General features: G+C 35.7%; 3 protein-coding genes and 1 long non-coding RNA gene across 7 annotated transcripts; 1 reads left to right on the top strand and 3 right to left on the bottom strand.

Annotated features, from left to right (window-relative positions):
• Positions 1–4,618: 4,618 nt before the first annotated feature.
• Positions 4,619–8,333, bottom strand: LOC110187465 (alpha-amylase A-like). Its single transcript, XM_086832398.1, has 2 exons — positions 6,093–8,333; positions 4,619–6,033 (listed from the first exon to the last, which is right to left on the bottom strand). Exons 1-2 carry the CDS (start codon positions 6,267–6,269, stop codon positions 4,726–4,728), a joined length of 1,485 nt encoding a protein of 494 aa, XP_086688524.1. The 5' UTR covers positions 6,270–8,333; the 3' UTR covers positions 4,619–4,725.
• LOC110187464 (uncharacterized) lies at positions 7,889–21,903 on the top strand. 4 transcript variants are annotated; one of them, XM_020956852.2, is made up of 8 exons: positions 7,889–8,116; positions 13,781–14,438; positions 17,578–17,923; positions 19,121–19,524; positions 19,625–19,746; positions 20,030–20,145; positions 20,210–20,327; positions 20,398–21,903. In XM_020956852.2, the coding sequence occupies exons 2-8, from the start codon at positions 14,093–14,095 to the stop codon at positions 20,866–20,868; spliced, it is 1,923 nt and encodes a 640-aa protein (XP_020812511.2). In that variant the 5' UTR covers positions 7,889–8,116; positions 13,781–14,092; the 3' UTR covers positions 20,869–21,903. The 4 variants fall into 4 exon arrangements, with proteins under 4 accessions (XP_020812511.2, XP_086688523.1, XP_020812512.2 ...); XM_086832397.1 differs by having other exon boundaries at positions 8,036–8,116; positions 13,650–14,438; XM_020956853.2 differs by lacking the exon at positions 7,889–8,116 and adding an exon at positions 12,379–12,611.
• Positions 14,628–16,262, bottom strand: Grl36b (Gustatory receptor-like 36b). The gene is made up of 3 exons (XM_020956854.2): positions 15,928–16,262; positions 15,253–15,862; positions 14,628–15,194 (listed from the first exon to the last, which is right to left on the bottom strand). The coding sequence occupies exons 1-3, from the start codon at positions 16,257–16,259 to the stop codon at positions 14,991–14,993; spliced, it is 1,146 nt and encodes a 381-aa protein (XP_020812513.2). The 5' UTR covers positions 16,260–16,262; the 3' UTR covers positions 14,628–14,990.
• LOC147643660 (uncharacterized) lies at positions 18,842–19,082 on the bottom strand. Its single transcript, XR_015271658.1, has 2 exons — positions 18,970–19,082; positions 18,842–18,938 (listed from the first exon to the last, which is right to left on the bottom strand). It is a non-coding gene; the product is annotated as an uncharacterized LOC147643660 (long non-coding RNA).
• Positions 21,904–21,909: the final 6 nt, after the last annotated feature.

The raw sequence follows: 21,909 nt of genomic DNA, 5'->3' as shown, positions 1-21,909 counted from the left end.
TAGGAAGTTAAAAGAAAGGAATTCAGTTACTTTAATATATTTACAATGATTTCATTTCATCATTATAAACAAAGAATATAAAGAGTTTTGCCCAAGGAAATGATATTAATAAACAGCAACAAGTTTTTAAAATATTTTGTTGAAAAAACTATAAAACAAATATCATTCTAATGGGTATCGCTTAGCCAGTGCCTTGAAAAAAATGGAAATTAATTTCCCCCAACATTGACAAAGGACAAGAAGGAGAAAGCAAAAAGCGCTCTAATTATAGTCGTGCCAAAGCTGTGTTTAAACCGTTTCTTTCATTTTTAGAAGGATATTACAGAATCTGCTTGCAGGACGAAAACAATAACGCAACCGCAGCAACCTTGAGCCAAAGGAAAAAAAAAATAAGAAAAATTCATTCTATATGCACATGCATTATTTTGAATTGATTTATTGCTCTATTGCTCCGATTGCTATTACCTGCCGGCCTGCAGGCTCAATATTGCACATAAAAGGCATTTAAACAAAAGCTGTCTTGCCCATTTTATTTCTCTCGCTTTTTTAAATATTTAAATCAATGCATTTTGCAATAGCGAGCACAATCTCCATTATTCAGTGCTTAAACAAGATGGCGCAAAAAAGGACGCAAATGAGAAACAGACGAAGGACTGTACTGTGAGCAACTGTGAAAATGCAAATAAAATGTTTGACTGCAACGTAATCCGGAGGCGGTCACAGCTCCACTTGAGTTCGCTCTGGGGAAATGTGTCTTGGAAATTTCCTTAAGTAAAACCCACTTGAAGGCTTTTCATCAGGAAGCCAGTCGGAAGGACAAAAACAGGAAAAGTCAACGGTCCAGAAGAAATGTAGGAAAAATATATATAAAGTGGTCATGCACAAATTTCAGTTATAAATAAAATAAAATAAATATATTCCAGTTTATTGAATCAAAAGCATTCCTAATCCCACAGTGAATTTACTTCGCTATTTAAATTTAAACTATTTGGCAAAAGTATTGCATTATTTAATGTTTAATTTGGATTTTGTGTTCGCTATTAAAAAGCACTTTTTCAGTCCAACACTTCGCACTGAATACAAAGCTTATAATACATGGTGATTTTATGTTAATTATTTATGTAAATTTTCCATACTTAACCGGGCCACTCTCTACTTTTTTTTTAATACACACAATGCAAAATGAATAATTTAATTACGACTGCAAAGTGTGACCGCATTAATAAAATCTCTAGTGCTCTTAATTGAAAATATAATTATTTTTTTCCGCATGCAATCCTTAAAGTGGCAAATCAAACACTAATTTAAATCAAAACAATGGCTTGGCTTGCCTTTAAATTAAAGTGAAACAGAGAAAAGCTCTGCCATTTGAATATTCAATTAAGTCTAACTGCCAATTCAGTGATAAGACCCTGACTGAGTCTGTAATGCCACCAAGGACTTGGCCAACTGGCCCTGGGACATCATGGCCCATTGGCGATAATTTCAGTTAAGACCAGAAAGGAATGAGTACCAAGGATCACAAAGTATATATAGGGAGGAACTCTGAGGATTTATCACGACTATTTATGAAAATTTAATATTATTTTGAGCTGAATAATAATTGTGTTATTAAAGAAAACTAATTAGTTCAGTATATATGAATTCTAAATATGCAACTAGTGCTAAATTTAAAGCTGTAAGCCTTTAATAAAATCAAATAATTATATAAAAATGGAAAATATTTTTATAACCAATTTATGGATAAATTTAATTTTTTTAAATATCATAACTAAGCCAAAAATGCGTTTATTTTAATTCGGATACCTTTCCTGTTTTAGTTTTTAGTAGGTCTGCAAATCTGGATACTCAATTTAAAAATTTAAAAAATTAGAATTTTTCTCAATCTTTTTTGTACAATTTAAATTTAAAAAATGTTGAAATTTTTGAAACAATTAAATGGTTGTCGAAAATGGCTAAAACGATTCCGCTGAATCCGTTGATCCTGATCAAGAATATATATGATGTATGGGGTCGCAAACGACTCCTTCACTGCATTTGGAGCTTCGGACTAAAAGTATAATGTCATTATTTGACGATATTCATAGCATTTTTATAAGACAATTTTTTTGACAAGTCAACGTTTTTAAAAAAGCCATAACTCAGCCAAAACGGCATTAAATTTAATTCGGAAAGCTGTACCATGTTAGTTTTTCATAGGCTACTCAATCTGCTTATTAATTATAAAGTTTTAAAGAATTGAAATTTTTGACAATTTTGTAACCCGCTTTAAAATTAAAAAGTAATCGAAAAAACTTTAAAATTTTTTGTTTCAACCGGAAATGCCTAGATCGACTCGACTTTTGATGCTGATCAACAATAAATTTGATTTATAGGGTCGGAAATGATTCCTTTACTGTGATTTCAACTTCTGACTGATATTATAAAACCCTGATACATTAAATATAAAGACTCCCCTTAAACTAATCTCAAATCACGTAAAATTATTGCATATATTATATATTAAATATATTCGCTTAAGTAATGGGCGTGTCAAAGCATTCTTTGCGACATCTTTTATTTATTTTATGGTCAACAAAAGCCAAGAGTCACCAGAACGCAAACAGCATGCATAAATTACCGCAGAGCGACACGAAGTAACCAAAGTCCTTCGCTATGTATTTTTCCTCCTGGTGGCCCAAAAAAGCCATTGCGATGCAGAAATTGTGTTGAAATATTAAAAAAGAGGCCAAAAAGGAAAAGGAGCCGAAAAACGAAAATTGTGGCCAAATGCAGATGAGCAGGCGGCGGCAAACGAAATTCCATCTCTATTCAACTTTTTGGACACTTTTGTGAAGCTTTCTTTTTTTTGTTGCTCTTTCTGTTGTTGTTGTTGTTGTTGTTGTTGGTATTTGTTGAATGCTAAAAAGGCCACTTTAGTTTTAACCACAAAGTTTGCCTCACTGTGTGTGTTGTGTGTGCGTGTGTGTGTGTGTGTGTGCCTTTCTCGACCTCCTTGCACTTTTGTTTTGGGCCAAGGGGCATCGGTCTTTCATGTCATTTAACCATGTTTCGCCTAGGACAATTGGGCCCAGGTCCAAGGACTGAGTTCCAGGACCTTAACCGAGACTAGGGATGGTAGAAAATCTCAATTTATTTGATATATTATCTGAATATCGATAATTATTTGTTTATCGTTTTTAAATTTTAGATAAAATGATGACGATTTTTGGTTTGATCTTTAATGAGTTTAAACTTATATATTTTTAGTTCGAAGGTTTTTGGTTATTTTAAAAACATCGGTTTTAAATTTGGTCTTATATTATTGTCTTGATATTAAAAGGGATTATTTTCTCGATACATAAGAATGATTTTCTCTGGGGCTAAGGGAAGAATGTAAAAAAATATTATTATTATTAAAACAATTTTTATCGAAATATATGTAAAGTTCAATGGTTTATTTTCAATTTAAAATATTGGTATATTCCTTATCAATCAATTTAAATGCCTAAAAATTAAAAACAATATTTCTATCGATACATTTGATAATACGCTTCCCTTTCGATAGACATCCCTAGCTTCGAATGGCGTTGATTGGCCTGCATTTAAAGTGTTTTCAATGTAAATCTATGTAAATACATGTTGCCAAATAAAAGAGCAACTGTATGGGGTTGACCATGTGACCAGGAGTGGAAAGTCTCGTCTGGATAAATTGTATAGCCATATTTATTCGGTGCGCTGCTGTGTTGCCATGTGTGCACTCTTCAGACACGAAAGGCCCAAAGACTTTAATCCAGTCCGGGCTCCCTAAGCTCTGCGGCATATTTATGCACATTTTCGTTTTTTTCGGTCTATATTTTTGTTTCATTTCTGCACTTGTTTTTCTCTATTTTCATACCCCTGGAATTTTTCCCCGGCTTCTTGTTTTGTTTTGCTTGGAAAACCTTGAATCGGTCGCATTGATTGGGGCGTCCTTGCGTTTGATTGTTCTATATTTGTTTTGTTTATATTTGTTTTCCGTAGCACTTGCTGCATTTAATGGCATGAAAATTAATTTGACATTTAATAGTCCAATCGCCTCTCTCTCTCTCTCTGTCTTTTTTGCTTTTTAACATTATGTATTCATTGTTTTTATGTTTGCATGGCGCAAACAAATGGTGTATTTTATATATGTGTATATAAACATATATTGTTTTCTCGTGCCACGTGTCGCCCACCAATGATGCCTGCATATTATAATTATGAATTGTGCAAATAAATCAGGCAAGTAGCGACCTGTTAATGTGTTAATAATTGCCGAACCAAGAGCTGTTCAATGTGTTAATGTCTTGTTATTCCATCCACCTGTGTGTGTGTGTGCTTTGGGCTTACGTGGCGTATGCTTGATAAATTAATTATTAAAGGTAAGTGGGGGGAAAGGCCTGGATTTATTTTCAGTACTGGTTTTTTTATGTAATTTTATTCATTTATGCCATTATTATATTTTTACAATTTAATTCCTCTTGATTTCTTTCTCTGATGGAAGACTTGCAATTTCAATAAGCCTTTCAGATCTTTGGGTAGTTGATATTTCAATGTAATCCTTTACATCAGGTAACTAAATATATATAAACCCACATTTTTTAAACAAAAAGATATCTTATTTTTGCAATAATCTCTTTATTTCATTAAAATTTAATAATCTCAATTCAAGTTTCAGGTTTCAATATTATCTCCCTGAATCCCTGTTGCTCCTCTTGCTACTCCTTACAACTTGGAATTGATATGGATAGCCAGGACACCATCATCCTCGGAATTGCCAATAGTAATAGAGGCTCGTCCATCGGAACCCACAGTCACCGTCTTGCCAGTGCAGGAGGAACCATTCTTGGTGCCCGAGATGACATCGCAATAGGTTCCAGCAGGCAGACCCGTCTGCAGGGAGCTGTTCAGGTCGTAGTTGTCGTTGTTGAAGGCCACAAATCCACGGCTGCCACGGCTAAAGGCAATCTGGTTGCTACCGTTATCCCACCAGTTCTGGATGCCATCGGATCCAACGGCGTTCCTGAAGGCCACCATGCTGTAGATCTGGCGCCAGCGGTGCTCGCACACCCATCCGCCGCTGCAGGAGTTGTCGCTGTTGAAGCTCGGCGAGGCGATGTTGTGGCCATCGGTGGTGGGAGGACCCTGATCCGTGTCCGAGAACGAGAAGGAGGACATCACGCGGGGCGTTCCAAAGGGATGGGCCAGCATGAAGGCGGAGGCCATCTTGTACTGCTTGGGCACCTTGTAGGTGAGCACATCGGCGCCTCCAGCTCCATGTCCACGCTGGTTATCATGATTATCTACAAAGACCAGCGAGCGGTCGGAGGCAGCGAATCCCCAGGCGGTGCCCCAGTTGGACAGGTACCGCAACTGATCCTTGCCGCGGAAGGCCTTGCCGATGGAGTCGGAGTGACGGAACTCGGTGATGGCGCCCAGACCAGTGTACTCCGACTTGCTGATGGCCTCACCACCCATGTCGATCACCTCCTGCACGATGTAAGCCTTGGATCCCGAGGCAAAGCCGTGATCGGTGTTCAGGTTCTTGAGGCGGCCATAAATGACACCCAGATCTGCTGGCCACATGTGCTTGGCGGCGTCCACACGGAATCCAGCCACTCCCAGGTCAATGAGGTGATCCAGGAACTCGACAATCTTATCCTGCACGTAGGAGTTGCCCTGGTTGAGGTCTCGGAGACCCACCAGTTCGCAGTTGCGCACTTGGTTGGCATCGTTGTAGTTGTTGATGGCGCAGGTGGGGTTGAAGTCCAGCGAGGAGTAGGGCACTCCGGGGTAGCTCTTGCTGCTGGGACTGGCAGTGCTGCCGCCTGTGCCATAGGTGCCTCCATCGGCGGCCATGTGGTTGAAGATCACGTCCACATAGATGCGCACACCCACGGCGTTGCAGCGACGGGTCATGCTGGCGAACTGCTCCTCATTGCCAGAGCGGGTCACAAGCTTGTAGGAGATGGGCTGGTACCGCTCCCACCAGGGGCGGCTATCCTTCACGGCGTTCTCGTTGACGGGGGAGACCTGATGGGGGATTAGGATATAGAAGTGCCTTTGAGAGTAGAGTTACAGCTGATCCTCACCTGGACTCCGGCAAAGCCATTGGGACCCAGGAAGTTCTCGCACTCGGCGGCAATGTCGTCCCACTTCCACTCGAAGAGGTGCACCATGCCACTGCGTCCTGAGGCGTAGTTGGTGTCAAACTGGGCACTGGCCAGCGCCAGGAAGGCGAGGCACACGATGCTCTTGGCCAGAAACATGCTGATTCTTGGTGGAACTCAAGTTTCACTCTGATTCTTAGTGGGTCGCTGCAGCTGCTTATATAGGGGGTCCACGTCTCATAGGTTTCGTGGGGACTTTTCCAAATCTTATCGTCCCCCGCAAAGCGACTCTAATCTGGAGCCCGTGCAGACGGTCTGACTGGAGCTGGTATTCCTACTCGGATGATTAGTTAAGTACGCAATTATTGTTATTTCTGTATCACTAATAAATTGGGATAGTGCATTCCGCCGATATCTGCTGATGTTAGGGATTTATGATCCACTCGAGTCGCATGCTGCTGGAGGCGTGATCGATGTGAACTATGGCCATTTGGTTTTGGAGTTGCGACATTACATTGCATTTGTTTATTTAAGGGTATCATAAATTGGATATTAGTTGATTATGTTATTTAAGAGTGATCTATATATGCTACATATTTTTTAATGACAATTTTTTCGTAAAATCAAAGTTTAAAAAACTCATAACTTAGTCAAAAATGCATTAATTTTAATTCGGAAAGCTGTCCTATGTTAGTTTTTAAAAGATTAATAAATCTGTATACTCAATTCAAATTCTCAAAAAAATCAATTTTTTGTTTAAATTTTTATTAATTTTAACCCATTATGAAATTAAAAAAAAATATTTTTTTTTTTCTTTTGAACAAGGCTAGATTGATTTGGCTGTTGATCCCGATCAATAATATTTATTTATTGGGTCGCAAATGACTCCTTCACATCGAAAGAAGCTTCTGACTTAAATTGTAATACCGTTAAAATGTAATATTATTATAAAATATTTAATAATTTGGTGCTTAACAAAATACATAAATTACTCAATCCACTATTTATTTATTTTTTCTAGAATTTTGTATAATTAATAAATGTTGATTTTCTGTAAAGTAATTTAAACTGTTTCTACATGAAAAATCAATCTGTACATAAAATTTTCAAAAATTATTGCTACATTCTTACTTTATGAATCATATTTTTGTATATACATATATATCTCTTGACTGGGTCGTGCCACTGAACATACAAATTTTATTGGGCATTCTAAGATTAATTTTCTGTTTACTGATTAAAAGTAATAATAAATACTTTCTTTAAGACTTTGAAAATGTTTATGCTTTCCTTAATTTATTTGTATGAGTTTTATAATGTAACTTGGCTCTTTTTGTTTGTTTTTAAGATTATAAAACCTTTATTCCTATTGAAAACCACTTTCTTTTTTTTCCCAAAAATAAGGCTACATTTTAATTTAATCTTTTAATATTTCAATAACATTTAACATTTAAATTTGAAGCATATATTTTTTTATCAATATAACAATTAAATTAAAACTGAAACGTTTATTATTTGCAACTCCAAGTCAAGTTCGAAAAAGAATTCCTGGAAGTAAAAATATTACGTATACGTAATATTACGTATACGTAATATTTACTCTCACAGGGTTTGTGTCTTGGCTGCCAAACAAAGCTTTAACTTATCACTAAGCGGGGACTAGTTAAAACCTTAACCTAATCATAACAAATTTGTCTTGGCTAGCTTAGTCAAGCCAAAGCTATATAAATAAATAAATATAATTCAAATAACCCTTTAAAACATATTATAATATTTTTGTATAAGTCTTTCCTATAGTTCCAGCAACTATATAAACATTCCTTAAATTAAATTAAGCTTAAAATATTTAAAAGGGAAACCTGACAACCCTGGGCCATAACCAAGGAGCCCCAAAAGCACCCACAAACGACGCAACCGAAGCAAAAGCTCTCAATTTGTCGTCAATTTTCCGGCACAACAGACGCAACATTTGCCGAGAGCAACGCGCGAGTTGCGTAGAGCGGAAAGTAAATTCCAGTGAAACCAATGAAAACTTTTTAAAAACACTACCAAAAAAAAGAAATAAAATAAAAAGAAAATACCCCCAAACTAATCCAATTAAAAGCGAAAACGCGCAATGAAAATGTGCAACGAACGAAAGGCTTGCCAAAGGAGGAAATAATAATAATAACATAACGAGGAAAAGTGACGCCGAAAGAGGGAACTTCTGAATTGAACTGAACTGAACTGATGTGGAGAAAGAACATATATATTTTTGTGTGCAGGAAAACTAAGTGCAATAAACTGTGAATAATCCCAGAATTAGCGGCATCGCGATGTGTGCAACGCGGGGAAAGTGGTGCTGGAAAGTGCTTTCGGTTCCATTCTATTGCTGAATGTCCAGATTTATATTATGCAAATTAATTTCAATTGGTTTGCACTCTGGACTCTGCGCCACTGTTTATTGTTGCTGCTGATTTTCCTCCTTGCCACTGCTGCTGTTGCTGTTGCTGCTGTTTTTGTTGCTGTTGTTGCGTATTCGTAGTAGTAGTACTATCACTGTCACTACTATCACTACTACAAGCTACCAACTACAATCCACAAATGTTTTCGTATACACAAATTCGTCCATGCGATGCTTATGGAGTTTTCCTTAAACTCACACTGTCATTTCCATTACCATTACCATTTTCACTACTATTTCTTTACTGGCTCAAAGCAAAGGATTCAAAATGAAGAAATTGAATTATTTAGAATGCAAATTAGGAACTACAAGTTTATAAATCAAAAACTATGGTTTAAGCTGGAAAGCTAAGAAGATATATGTATGCAGTATATATTTGAATCTTCCTAAAGCAATTTTCTTTACTTTTTTTAGTCTGCAGACTTCACACTGTTATATTATATATTTGTCTTTGATATTTAAAGCTGATTTCCTTATTTCTTTGAAAGAGATTAAGTTATACTCACAAAGCTCAAGATATTGGTTAAGAATATTACAAGATTATTTCTTAATTATCTTATCATTATAAAGAAATATTTACTGAGTTCTTTAATTTGTTTATTTGTTTATTAAGCCAGAAAAGTAAAATACATTTCTCCTTCTCATGTGTGCCTTTCTTTAGAATTTATTTCTCTAGAATGTATTTTTATTTGTTATTGTTTACCTATTTATTTTTATTTGTTCACCGCTTAGTTTCATATACATTTTTATACCCTTTCAAATGGGGTATTCCCTTTATAGTCAGAAACTTAGAACTAGGTGAAGGAGTCCCTATAATTCCGTCCCTATAAATCATATATATTCTTGATCAGCATCGACAGTCGAGTTGATCTAGCAATTTCCGGTTGAAAAAAAAATTTCAAAATTTTTTAGATTTTTTCATTAAAATTTTATTTGTTAAAATTTTTAAAAATTGATCAAAATTAGAATTTTTAAAATCCTATATTTAGTATGCAGTTTTTTTAACCTAATAAAAACTAACATAGGACAGTTTTCCGAACTTAAATCATTGCTGTTTTGGCTTAGTTATGAGTCTTTTAACTCTTAAATTTTGGAAAAATGTCATATACCTTTTAACACCTTAAAAAATAATAGTTTTATAGATACCCTCATTTAAAAATGTCATGAAACTCAAGACTAAACCCAATTTCTCACCGTGTACCTGCCACACACAACACAAGATCTGAGACTGCACATAACAAGTGTGTGCGTGTCTCGGCTTGATTTACCGGCTTTTCTCGGCTTAAAACTATGAAAATTGTTTCCCAAGAATTTTTTAATCATACAAGAGAATGTGTAACGTGCAAAAAAAAACCCCAAAAAGGACGAGCCAAACTACAAGCTTTACGTAGAAAAGTAATTAAAAAGTGAGCCAAAAAGGGGGGAGGAAAACTCTCGGGGGAGGAGGTGTAGAGTATACGGAAACTATTCCAGAGAGAGATACCAATTACAAGTCATTTAAGTTCACCTTTAAGTGGATAATTTTACCTTAACTAGTTCAGTCTGCCAGTTTCCGAGAGCTCTGTGAAATGTTTGGCATTTAATGTAAGTTGAGTCAAGTCAGTTTCTTAAATTAAAACAAAATGTCAAGCAATTATTATAGTCAACATATAGTTAGGCATTGAATAAAAATTTGAAATTTATATAAAAGTAATTTCAGCTCTTACTTTTCTTATTGGATTTTTATGAGACCATAAAATATGTACTAATATAAAAATTTTAATCAAGATAAAAGCCCAATGCTGCTCTCATCGCATACAAAATGCAACTTGCTTATTAACCAAAAGTATAAATAAACCCACTCTGCCTGACAATAATATCAATTACAATACCCGTCGACCGGCAGAGTCAGGTTCCGACAATGGAGGAGACCTGCACGAGACTCTCATTAAAAACCACACAACCCCTCGCACACACACACAACACACACCAGACACACACACTCGGAGCACTCCGAAAGAAGCCAAAAATACCAAGTTGTAACAAGGCAAGACAACATTTATATAGTGCAGCAGTCAGTCGGCTGATGCTAAAGCTCAGCCACAGAAACCTCGTCAGCACAATCACAGCAATTGTTGCAAGTTCTGGAGGTATCACTGAGAACAAATTCTGGGTCCAAATTGATATATTTTCTGTTAAAATTCAAATAATTATTATTTTATAAAGATGATATAACAATTTATTTATAAATTCTATCAGAAAAGAAACTTTGCCATGTCTTTAAATACAAATAAATAATTGAAGTTAAATATAAGCCATGGATTTTGAGTTAAAGAAATTTTTATATATATCAAGGGGTTTCAAAATATTTAATTAAATATTTCCAACTGAAAATTATTAAATTTTTACAATATTTTGAATATTTCCTTTCAAAACACTCCACATATAATAATTTATTTATAAAATCTATCAGAAAAGAAACTTTGACATGTCTTTATATACAAATAAATAATTGAAGTTAAATATAAGCCATGGATTTTGAGTTAAAGAAATTTTTATATATATCAAGGGGCTTAAAAATATTTAATTAAATATTTCCAACTGAAAATTATTAAATTTTTACAATATTTCGAATATTTCCTTTGAAAAACACAATTTTTTGACAGTAATAATAAAATACTTTTAGGTTTTACAAATTAAACATAAAAGCAATCACGTTTTTGCTAAGTTCAGCGCTTTACTTTTTTCAGGCAAACTTTAGGAATTTAATGATTGGGAACTGCATTTATTTTATTTAATATTATAATATATAATGTATTTATTTAATATTTAAAAAAAATCTAAAAAATTCTAGTAGGATCATTGAGTTTTTTCCCGTGTCAGAATAAAAAATGGGAACGGGATTGAGCTTGGAACTGATGCTGGGCACAGGGATTGCTGGCGACTTGGACTGGGACAGATGGGAGGAGGGAGGATGATGTGTTCCAATAATGGGAAACCACTGACAGACCAGACAGCCGCCAGTAGTCCATGTGAGCCGGGACAGCGGCGGTAGTTGCACAATTTTGCACAAAAGCCAAAGCATAATCATGAATAATGAGCGTTTGTGATAAGTGATAAATGCCCGGTGGCAAATGCACAGGGAATTTCAATTTGAATGCGATGGAAATTGTTTTCATCGAGTTTTCTTTTCTGTTGTCTCTGGGAAAGCTTTTACTTTGATTAATATTTTTAAAAAAAGCTTAATATGGTTTAAAAATGTTTTTATTAAAGGTGGTTTTGTTTCAGTACCTTAAGGAAGAGGCTTTAGAACTTAAAATTTGTTATTTAAGCAAGTTTATATTTATTTTGTAATCAACATATGGTATACAAAATTACAAAAAAATTTTTATAAAGTTTCTGAAGTTGTATGTATTATATATTTTTAAGGTTTATTGCCTTCTCAGTAAGTGGAGATCTTTGGCCCTTTGGCTTTGGTTCTGCATTATAAATTAGGTGTTAGTTATTAGAGCTACTTTTTCGTTATGCAATGTTTTTATAAAGATAAATTCCAAATTAATTTACAAGAAAAAAGCCAAAAAAAACTGTCATTAAATTCATTAATATTTTATTTCAAAAATACTATTTTAAAACAAATAAAAATGTTTATATTACCATTTCCATTCTTGAGAGACTTTTTCTATATTCTATAGAATATTTAATAAGCTAAAACAATAACTAAATTCTATAAAATATTATCTAAAATTATTTTTTAATATATCAAAGCATTCTTAATATTTTCGCAATCCAATCCAATCCAATCCTGCCCCCGTTTCCCAGGGTACAAACGTTGCAATTTAAACAGGTTTTCTCTCAGGAACTGAGGCTGCGGCACCGGCATCCCATTTCCCATTGGGGCTGCCGCTGAGCCCGTTTTTCACCGCCTTTTTTGGCTCGACTCGTCGTCCGTCGCCAGTGGTCCCGGTCTTGGGAATCCGCTCCAGTCCTCCTCCAAGGGGGCGGTGACTTGACCACCCCGGGACTCGGCCTCAGTTCGACTCGGGAATCGGTGCGGTTCAGTTCGCAAATGCGCGCGAAAGGTGTTAAATTAGTTTCTTTAATATTATATATACTTTTTTGTAAGCCAACAGTGATCTTTATACTCTTCCGGGAGTCCGAATTTTGTGGAAAATTTTCTTTACTTTTTATATGCTGATTGAGAGCTTTTCTTTTTTACTCGTTCCCATTAGTTTCGTTTGCCGCAAAGTGCTTGGGTTTTGCGCCGTAGTTTTGTCAACTTTAATTGAAATTAATTCACTTTCTTCACATAGCATCTGACGGATCTGCTTGTGTATTTGTATCTGTATCTGTATCTGTATCTGTATCTGTATCTCGAGACCCATATGAGTCTGTATCTGTATCGGTGTGCACATGCCGCTGAGTGAGGAGCACGGAGCACAGCCTTGTATGCGATCAGATTTGAGCACAGAGGTCAGCAAATAAACAAATTGTCGCACATTATTATATGGTTTTTTATTGTTCATTTCGCGATTTATATGTGTATAAATATCTATGCAAAATGGTAGAGGTGAGGAGAGACTTCATCACGACTAGAAAAGCTGTGCAAAATTCAACGATTCATCGATACCCATCTTGTTTGCATCTCATTGCCAGAGTGCCGCCCTTTTTGGGTTTTCCCCAGACTGCATTTCCAATCACCAAAATGCAAATGTGACACACAGAAAGAAAAATGGTATTAAGAAGATATAAAATGAAAGAGAAATTGTTAAATAAAAACAAGGGAGATGATAACTAAGTTTAAATGTAGCAGCCAGAAGCCAGAAAACTTAAGAAAATACATTTTTAAGGAAATATATTGCATATATATCGACTTTTGCTTTAAATATTGATAATTCCTGCTATATATATCCTTAAGGAAAAGATCTTTGGGAGCCAAATGAGCCCCTAAGTGCCCATATCTGCCTTCAGGTTTCATTACTTCAAATTATCAAAATGTTTCCTGTGAAATGTATTAAGTATACAATTTCTTTGCGTGCAAACTATTCTAGACAGCTCAATCTTCTTTTTTTCAATAAATATTCCCCTCTCTCTATATAGAAATAAATTTGTATTTATAGAGGGGCGAAAATGCGATACGATTTGCATACAAAACACTCGACAAGCCACGGGGCAACGCCTGGAATTTTAACCAGTTAAAAGTTGGCAAAAACTAATCAAAATCACCCCACTTTTTCCCCTCCTCCTTTAGCACTTGACAATTATGTAAAATCCGAGAAACACGCTCGCAAACAAATAAAACAAACAAAAAAAATGAATAAACTCGTGGTACCATAAAACTAAGCCCAACAACAACAAAAAACACTGAGAAAACTAAGAAAAACTAAGAGAAAAGTGACAAGTGGAAAGAGAAAACTCTCGAAGAATAAGAAAAGCAGTAAACAAACGAAAACTCTTGGCCAAGTGCTAGCAATTAAAAATAATTTACAATCTGCTAACGAACAAACACCAGTGAGTGGGTGAGAGAGGGAATAAGGGAAACCCCCGAAAACTCGTAACTCGAATGTCGCGCAAAATGTTGCAAGTGCCGGTGGCAACGTTCGTGTTGCTGTCGCTGCTGCAGATTGCCGATGTTGCTGCCGCCGCGGATGCACTGGGAACAGATGCAGCATCACTAGCTGTCACTACATCGGGCACGGGAACGGGCACGGGAACGGGCACAGGAACGGGAGCGATGACAACCGGAATCGATCCGAGTCTGAAGAACGCCCGGCTGATTGAGGCCAAAGTGCTGCCCGACCTGGCCAACCTGCAGCGCACTCAGGAGGATGAAAAGTGGCAGCAGGTCTTTCGCTTCATCGATGATGGTTTTCCCGTCCTCGAACTCTACGATTACAAGCCAAAATCAGGTGAGCACTGTCAATGGGAATAAAGGGAGAAATTATAAAATTTGTATAGGAAGGAATTTGTATAAAAATTAATTTATAGGGAAATGATTATTGCAGGAAAAATTTAAAATGTTAAAGGCATAGCCTTAGAATAATATAAGAAGCAGGCCTTAAGAATCTTTTATTACTTAAGTAATTTCATTAGTTAAATGTTTTTAACAAAAGGTACATATTTATTTACTTCTAAGAAAAAGTATTACAAAAATATATGTCCTTCCCAAAACAAATCTACATGAATAAAGTTAACAAATTGTTACATTTAAAGCTTAATGCAATAAGCTTAGTATAAGCTAAAACTTTGGCTTATAAACCTTTTACTTTTTCAATTGTGATTACTTAATTCGTTCTATGATTATAATCCATCCTTATTTAATTTTGTTGAATGTAAAAAAGTATTACAAAAAATTCAAAAGCTTTGTTTGTTCTAGTTAACCAATTTATGCCTTAACAAAAGGTATCTAATTATTATACAAAACATTACAAAAATACAAAATATTTATAAATTCATACCTACTATAAAAGCTTCTTAAACTTGACACTCTCAAAATGCTTAAACCTGGCAGTACTATTCAGCAAAATGCTATTTGTAAACATGGCATAAACCCAAGCAAGTCTTAATGATTCCAAAATAAATTCACGATCCAGATTAAAAACATTCAGTTCACTTTTATCGTGAGTTACTTGCATTACCTTCTGGTAAAGCCAAAACATTTGTAGCTGGAGAAATGGAAATTAATAATATTAATAGTTTTTAAAGATTAAAAATCTGCCTCACCTGAGGCTGCTCTTTGGCGTCAGCTTTAAGTTTTCCAAACTCTCTTTCCATGAATCTTATGTTTGCATTAACATGCAAAAGAGTTAAGGGAAATATAGAACTCACAAGCATAGATTTTCCCATATGCCCAACAGATTGCATATCGTAAAGGGACAAATGGAAGCCGCCTATGAATAGTAGAATGTTCTCCAACATTAATGTCCAGACAATCGGTCTTACCAGGAAATCCAGATTTTGTCTAAGTGTAATCAAGTGTCGATAGTAGTCCAGAAGCTGTAAGGATCTTCTTCTTTTACCACTTTGCACTTGAATATCGTAGCAGGCGTAGAGGATCAACATGGCCAAGTGACCCACCACAGATAGCAGAAAAGGCTGAAGGCATATGAAGAGCACACCTGAATCTCTTACAAAAATATCAACTTTCGAACCAAAACCCACAAAACGGAATGAGGACTTTATCATTGGAGAAACCGAGGCGGAAAAAACTCGAAAGATTTGAATGAAGAAGAACCACCAATTGATGAGGGGTTCCCTTCCACAGATTCTCTCATAGCCGTGATAGATCCTTACAAAGCCATTGAGAAGCTGCCTTATTTGAGGACGATGATACCTGTAATATTTTATAAAAATATTAAATATAATTTTGTTGACCAAGTTATTAAATTCAAACTCCACCTGTAGTAATACGCAACTCCTAAACTAATGACAATGTTCTGATGTATGACAATTGTCAATCCAATTCCATAGATAAGATTCAGAGGCCTTTCGCTGCCCGGTGTGGTATCTGTGAGTCCTTTAAGAAACTCCATTACCCAGTAGATAAAGTGCATCACTAAAGTCACCATCAGCCAGGGTCGAAGCCAGAATCTGTGCAAGGCCCGGACCAGTAGATGAGTTCTTCTATTCACACGGAATTCCCTCTTTGCCTCCGAATATCTGTAGATGTTGCAACCCGAGAGCGATGTCAGCACTTGCAGCAGCTGCAAAACGCCAGTTAGACAGGACATGACTCCACGATTTCCCAAAGAAAAAAAAAAATAAAGCAGCTTCAGACAGCAGCTCTGGGAAAACTCCGAAAATGGGGAAAAATGGAAATGTGTGACATTGATAAATGACTTCGTTCAGCTGTCCAAATGTTGATCATAAACAAAAAATACTCAATTTGGCCATTAGAAGGGGGGAAAAAGAAGTGAAGGAAAATGGCTAGGAAAATGTCACAACAAAGTGGGTTATATAGTTACAAAAATAATAGTTATAAGAAAGGAAACTAAGTTCGGAAAGCTTAAGTTTTATACCTTTGCAGTTTGCAATTAAAATATAGGATCGTATTGAAAAACGATCATAACTAGGCTTCTTATATTCGAATCAAAATTGATCGATATTTTTATATGAAAAATCAAAGTTTAGAAAACTCATAACTAAGCCAAAAATGCATTAATTTTAATTCGGAAACCATTCCTATGCTAGTTTTTATTAGGTTAATAAAACTGCATATTAAATATAAGGATTTAAAAAATTGAAATTTTATCAATTTTTGAATATTTTAACTATCTTTTTTTTTTTTGAATAAAACAATGGAAAAATTTTCGAAAATTTCTTTTTCAATTAGACATGGCTAGAACGATTCCGCTGATGATACTGATCAAGAATATATATAATTTATGGGGTCAGAAATGACTCCTTCACATTTTACAAGGTTCTGATTAAAAATATAATACCTATTCCATATCAAACGAAAAAACTAATGCAACTATTTTTACTCTATCAAAACTGAGAAAGCAATCAGAAAAGCAGAAAATGATAAATTAATTGACAGAATAACGAAGCAAAAAACGGTTCAGAGATGGAAATTTGCTTACTCAGCAGACAAATAAATATTCAATGGTTTTTAAACCAGTTAAAAACAAATAAAATTCCATATTAGTTCCTGACATTTTGAGAAATTACAAAAACCAGGCATAAATTCACTTAATACAATTGAAAATAGCAGCTGACACACCTCCCCAGAGATGCGTGTGGCATAATAATAATATAATCTAATTGAAGCCACCAAATTCCCCAGACTACACACCTTCTCTGTGAGTGTGTGTGTATGAGTGTGTACCCTACCCCGAAAGTTAATTACTTGATTAACATGCAGACAGGTGGGGGCATCGCGGTGGGGAGCCAGGTGAGCTGAGAGCCACACTTGGCCGTAAATGAAACGAAAACAGTTTACATTTTTAAGTGAGCAATTCCCCAAAGTAACTCTGCCCCATCCTTCTCTCTCTCTCTCTCTCCTATTTCTTGGCATGTGGACCGCGTTTCCGGTGGAAATTCCGGTAGACATTCCCTACACATTGATTGTGCCCAAAATCGATGTGCGGAGCATTGAGAAGCCGCGGCTAAAGGAGTTCATGTTGGAACACTTGGTGCCCGGAAAGATCTTCGACAGCTATAGTACGGTCAGCGGCAAATCCGAGGAGCCGGAGGAGTCCTTTGGCAATGGGAACGGACACAAAATCGTTTTCCGTAAATTGGAAAAATCCCACAACAATGTTTGGCTACTCAATGGTCAGCAGATACTCCACAAGCTGCGTATCAATGAGAACCTGATGGCCATTGCAATTGATGGTTATTTGGGTGATAGGAAGTCGCCCTACTCCAAGCGCAATATACAGGAAACGAACAAGTGAGTACTATTGAATAAGACCCACCCCATGGTACATTTCTCGCACAGTGGGATTGAATACGTTTTACTATTGCAAATTAAATAAATTCTGATTTAAAGACATTTTTTTTAGATTTTAATAAAGGGTTTATCTGTTTAAAAGAAATATACTAAGGAGTGGTACCATATTTTCAAGCTATAGTTATATTTATTTCAAGCCCATATTGTGGACTGTTTTAAATATAAATAATTATAATTTTAAGACTACCACAATATGGATTTAAAATACCAAATTATATAGAGTCTAAAAGTATGGTTGGAAAATTTAAAACTAGTTTATTGCATTACTCATGAACTCTTTGCTAATTTTATTTAATATTATTAGCTTACTATAAGATACGATTAATTTAATCAAAGTGTTTCAGTGTTTTATTTATTTTCGTAGACAAATATTTTACCTCGTAATGTTTTCAATGCTTTATATACATTTTCCCTCTTTTTAATAATACTATCTTATTATTTATCATGCTGTAGTATTATTTCTATCTTAATTTCCCACTGCTAAGAATTTTTGCCCAAGTTCCTAGTCCTAGTTTGTTTGCGGTCAAAAGTGCACTCATGCGAAATTTATCAGGCGGCAAACAAAGTTTTTGCTGGTCAAACTTTTTGCACAAAATACACACACACACACACTAGACACACATTCGCACACACTTTAGGATTTTCCAGTTCCGCACTTTTGACCGAGGCCATCGAACGAACCTCAATCTCAATCTATGGATGCAGAGCCATCTTTCCACCACTTCTAGAGCTTTTCCACATCATCATCATCATCTGCATATTTATATCACATAAAGGAAAATTTCAATAGTTTCCCCTATTTTTTTCATCTGAGAAAATTGGGTTATAATAAGTCGTATTTATACACCAATCGAAATATTTCTCATTTCAGACAGAGCATTTAAAATAACAGTTTTTTATTGGGATCAATTCTACAGGGATTTTAAAATCCTTTTAAAAGTTTTTCTAAAAAATCCTACAATTATTTACAATACACATTTTCCCACATACTTTTAAGACACATTTTTAAAGAATTTCAAAACGTTCTCCGAAAAATTGTACTGCTAAATTCTATAAGAAATCTTATTATCTCAAATCTCCCCAAATATTCCTGATGATCTCTAAATTAAAACTAATTTCTCTCTGTGCATATTCCAGCCGCAACAATGACCCTCAGCCTCTGGAGCAGCCGAACATAACGAATGCACACGCCAAGGTGGAACCCATTATCAAAGAGTCGAAGGCCAGTCCACTGATGTCTTTCCTGGCCAACATGAAGACGGGAACCAAGGTATTCCAGCACTTTCTCTCCAAGAGTAACCTCACCCGCATCATGGACGACAATGCCTACACGGTGCTGATACCCTCGGACAACGCCTTCCAACGCTGGCATCCCATCGACTGGGGCTTCTATCCATTCTCTGTCCCGGAGTTCACCGAGTCGGTGCTCCGCAATCACTTTCTGCCCATGCAGCGACCCCTGCGGCTCTCCGATGTCCGGAATGTGGACGAGCTCGTTGTCCACACCATGGGCGGTGAGGATGTCGTCTTCCATGGCCAACGTAAGTGGCTTCATTCCCATAAATTACGGATGCCCCAAAAAAAAAATATATATATATATTCAATTTATGAGAATGTTTTCTTTGCTCTCTCACTCGATAGCCACGCCCACGGTGAATAATGTGAGCATTATGTCCGACTACAACCTCTCCAATGGCAATCAGGTGTTCATTATCTCGGAGGTGCTCTTCGTTACCGAGGCTGTGGTCTCCAAATTGCATCAGGTAAGTCTTTTTTGGGAATATAATCCAAGAATAGTAGAGAAAACTTGGGGATAATATGGAAGGAATATCTGGAATAAGGAGTGATCTTGAATATTATATTTTAAATTTGAAAAAGTTATTGGATATTGAAAGCAAATAGATCTCTTAAACCAACTTAAGTTAATACGTGTATTATATACTGAAAAATAATTTGCATTTAATTATAAGATTTTTAAAAATTCAATAAATTAATAAATGTATTTAATACGAATATTTAAAACATTCTTTATTCTCTTATTGGCAGATGCACAAGGACAAGGAGACACCTCCTTTGCTGGCCTTTCCCTGGTTTGGTGCACAATTTCTGTCCCATTCATTTTTGGCCCTGGAAAGAGATCCCAGATTTTCCCAGATAACTAGGTAAATCTAAAAAACTTGTTAAACTATAATATCTAAATTAATCAGTTAAACCTTTTACCAAAAGATATCTAAACAATGCTGAGATTGCTCCCCACATTTCGGGAGCCAACTACACGTTCTTTGTGCCGGAAGATCGGGCCTTTGAGAAGCTGGGTTTCGATAAATTATCTGATGAAGTTATGGTAAGTACATAAATTTTAATTTATAATATATTTTATATAATATTAATACTCATAAATCTTTATTAAACAGGGCTCTCAGCGTGGCGTTAAAATGCTACTCAATCACTTTGTTAAGGGACGCCTCTATAATCGCGATTTGCGGGATAATGAGGTCTTTGAGACCATTGGTGGTGGCCACATAAAGATCACCCGGAATCCGGGCAGCAACTATACCAGTGTTAATAACGCCCAGATTACCGAGAGCGAGGTGTTTGTCTATAACCTGGGCACCATGTATTATCTGGATGACATACTGTACTCCCATATGCTGCGTGATTTTGTCAGCAAATCGACCAAGACGAGATCCAATCGACATGGTAGTGACTCTGGCGGAGGATCAAGGAGCACCTCCCGTCCCAGTGACGTGGAGATTGTACCGAATGAGTTTGAGAGTGAGCACAATGGCGGCGACTATGCCATCCATGGCGATGACGAGGACTTTGAGGATGAGATCATCACGCCCAAGGCGCTGCCCGTCCAGATCTACGAGTTGCCCAAGTAGAGAGCAATAAACTAGATCTTGAACTTGAAAGGTGGTGGCTCAATGTCAGGATATATATCGAGCTGTAGAAGGCGAAAATAACATGGGAGAGACTTGATTTGGGAATTTTAAGAAAATATTTTAGTTAAATTGAAAGAACTAAATTAATCAGAACTTTAAATTAATATTTTCCTTTAAAAAAAGTCCAAGTTTTCCAATGAAGATGTGTTATATTCGCAGGTTAGTAAACAGCTGATGTGTGAATAATTTTTTTGCAAATTGATCTGGGTTTAAAAACATAAATGAAAGACATCGAGAAAGGGAAACGCTTAAAGCGTTCTTTTTGTATAGTTCTGGGCTAATTTTTTAAAGCATTTCTCTAGTTTAGTTCGTAGTTCTTCGTGTATATTTTAAGTTTAGCATTGAACGAGGCGAGGTGAAACGAAGTACGAATGAGTATACTAAATGAAAATCATCAGATTCAACCGAAACAACCGAAAAATGAGCAAGAAATATATATATATATATAAATATATATATATGAAACCTAATCCTAAAAGAACTTATCAGCGATTTAGACAAAAACAAAGAAAAGCTTGTAGACACCACAAAAAATTTACTACAAAATATTTAACGCGAGTAATTCCATAATATTCGACTTAGAGGCAGGATGAAAAATTTCAAAACAAAAAATAAAAGAAAATGAAAATATAAATCATATACGTATACTATTTGCAAATTCAATTAGCGCTCATCATCAACCGTGTTTATGCTTTTTTTTAAGTCTATATAGCGAAAACATATCGGCTACACATCGGTGGAAATTAATTCGGATCGAGGAGGAAGGAGCAAGGAGCAAGGAGCGAGGCAAGATATATCTATAAATACTCGTACTATTACGAACAGATATTGTATTTTTTAATTTAATTATATTGATATTGATATATGATATTTAATGTGTATCTGTGTATATGAACAACAAAAGCAATGAGAACGGAGCATCCAATTTTATAATAGTTTGTTAAAATAAAAACAAAAACCTTCCACAAAAAAAAACACACC

This window comes from Drosophila serrata, unplaced genomic scaffold (genome assembly GCF_035046125.1).
Source record: "Drosophila serrata isolate PLE 108 unplaced genomic scaffold, ASM3504612v1 contig_249, whole genome shotgun sequence".
NCBI lineage: Eukaryota > Metazoa > Arthropoda > Insecta > Diptera > Drosophilidae > Drosophila > Drosophila serrata.
The sequence above is the reverse complement of the archived record's forward strand: the minus strand, read 5'-3'. Positions and strand labels throughout refer to the sequence as shown.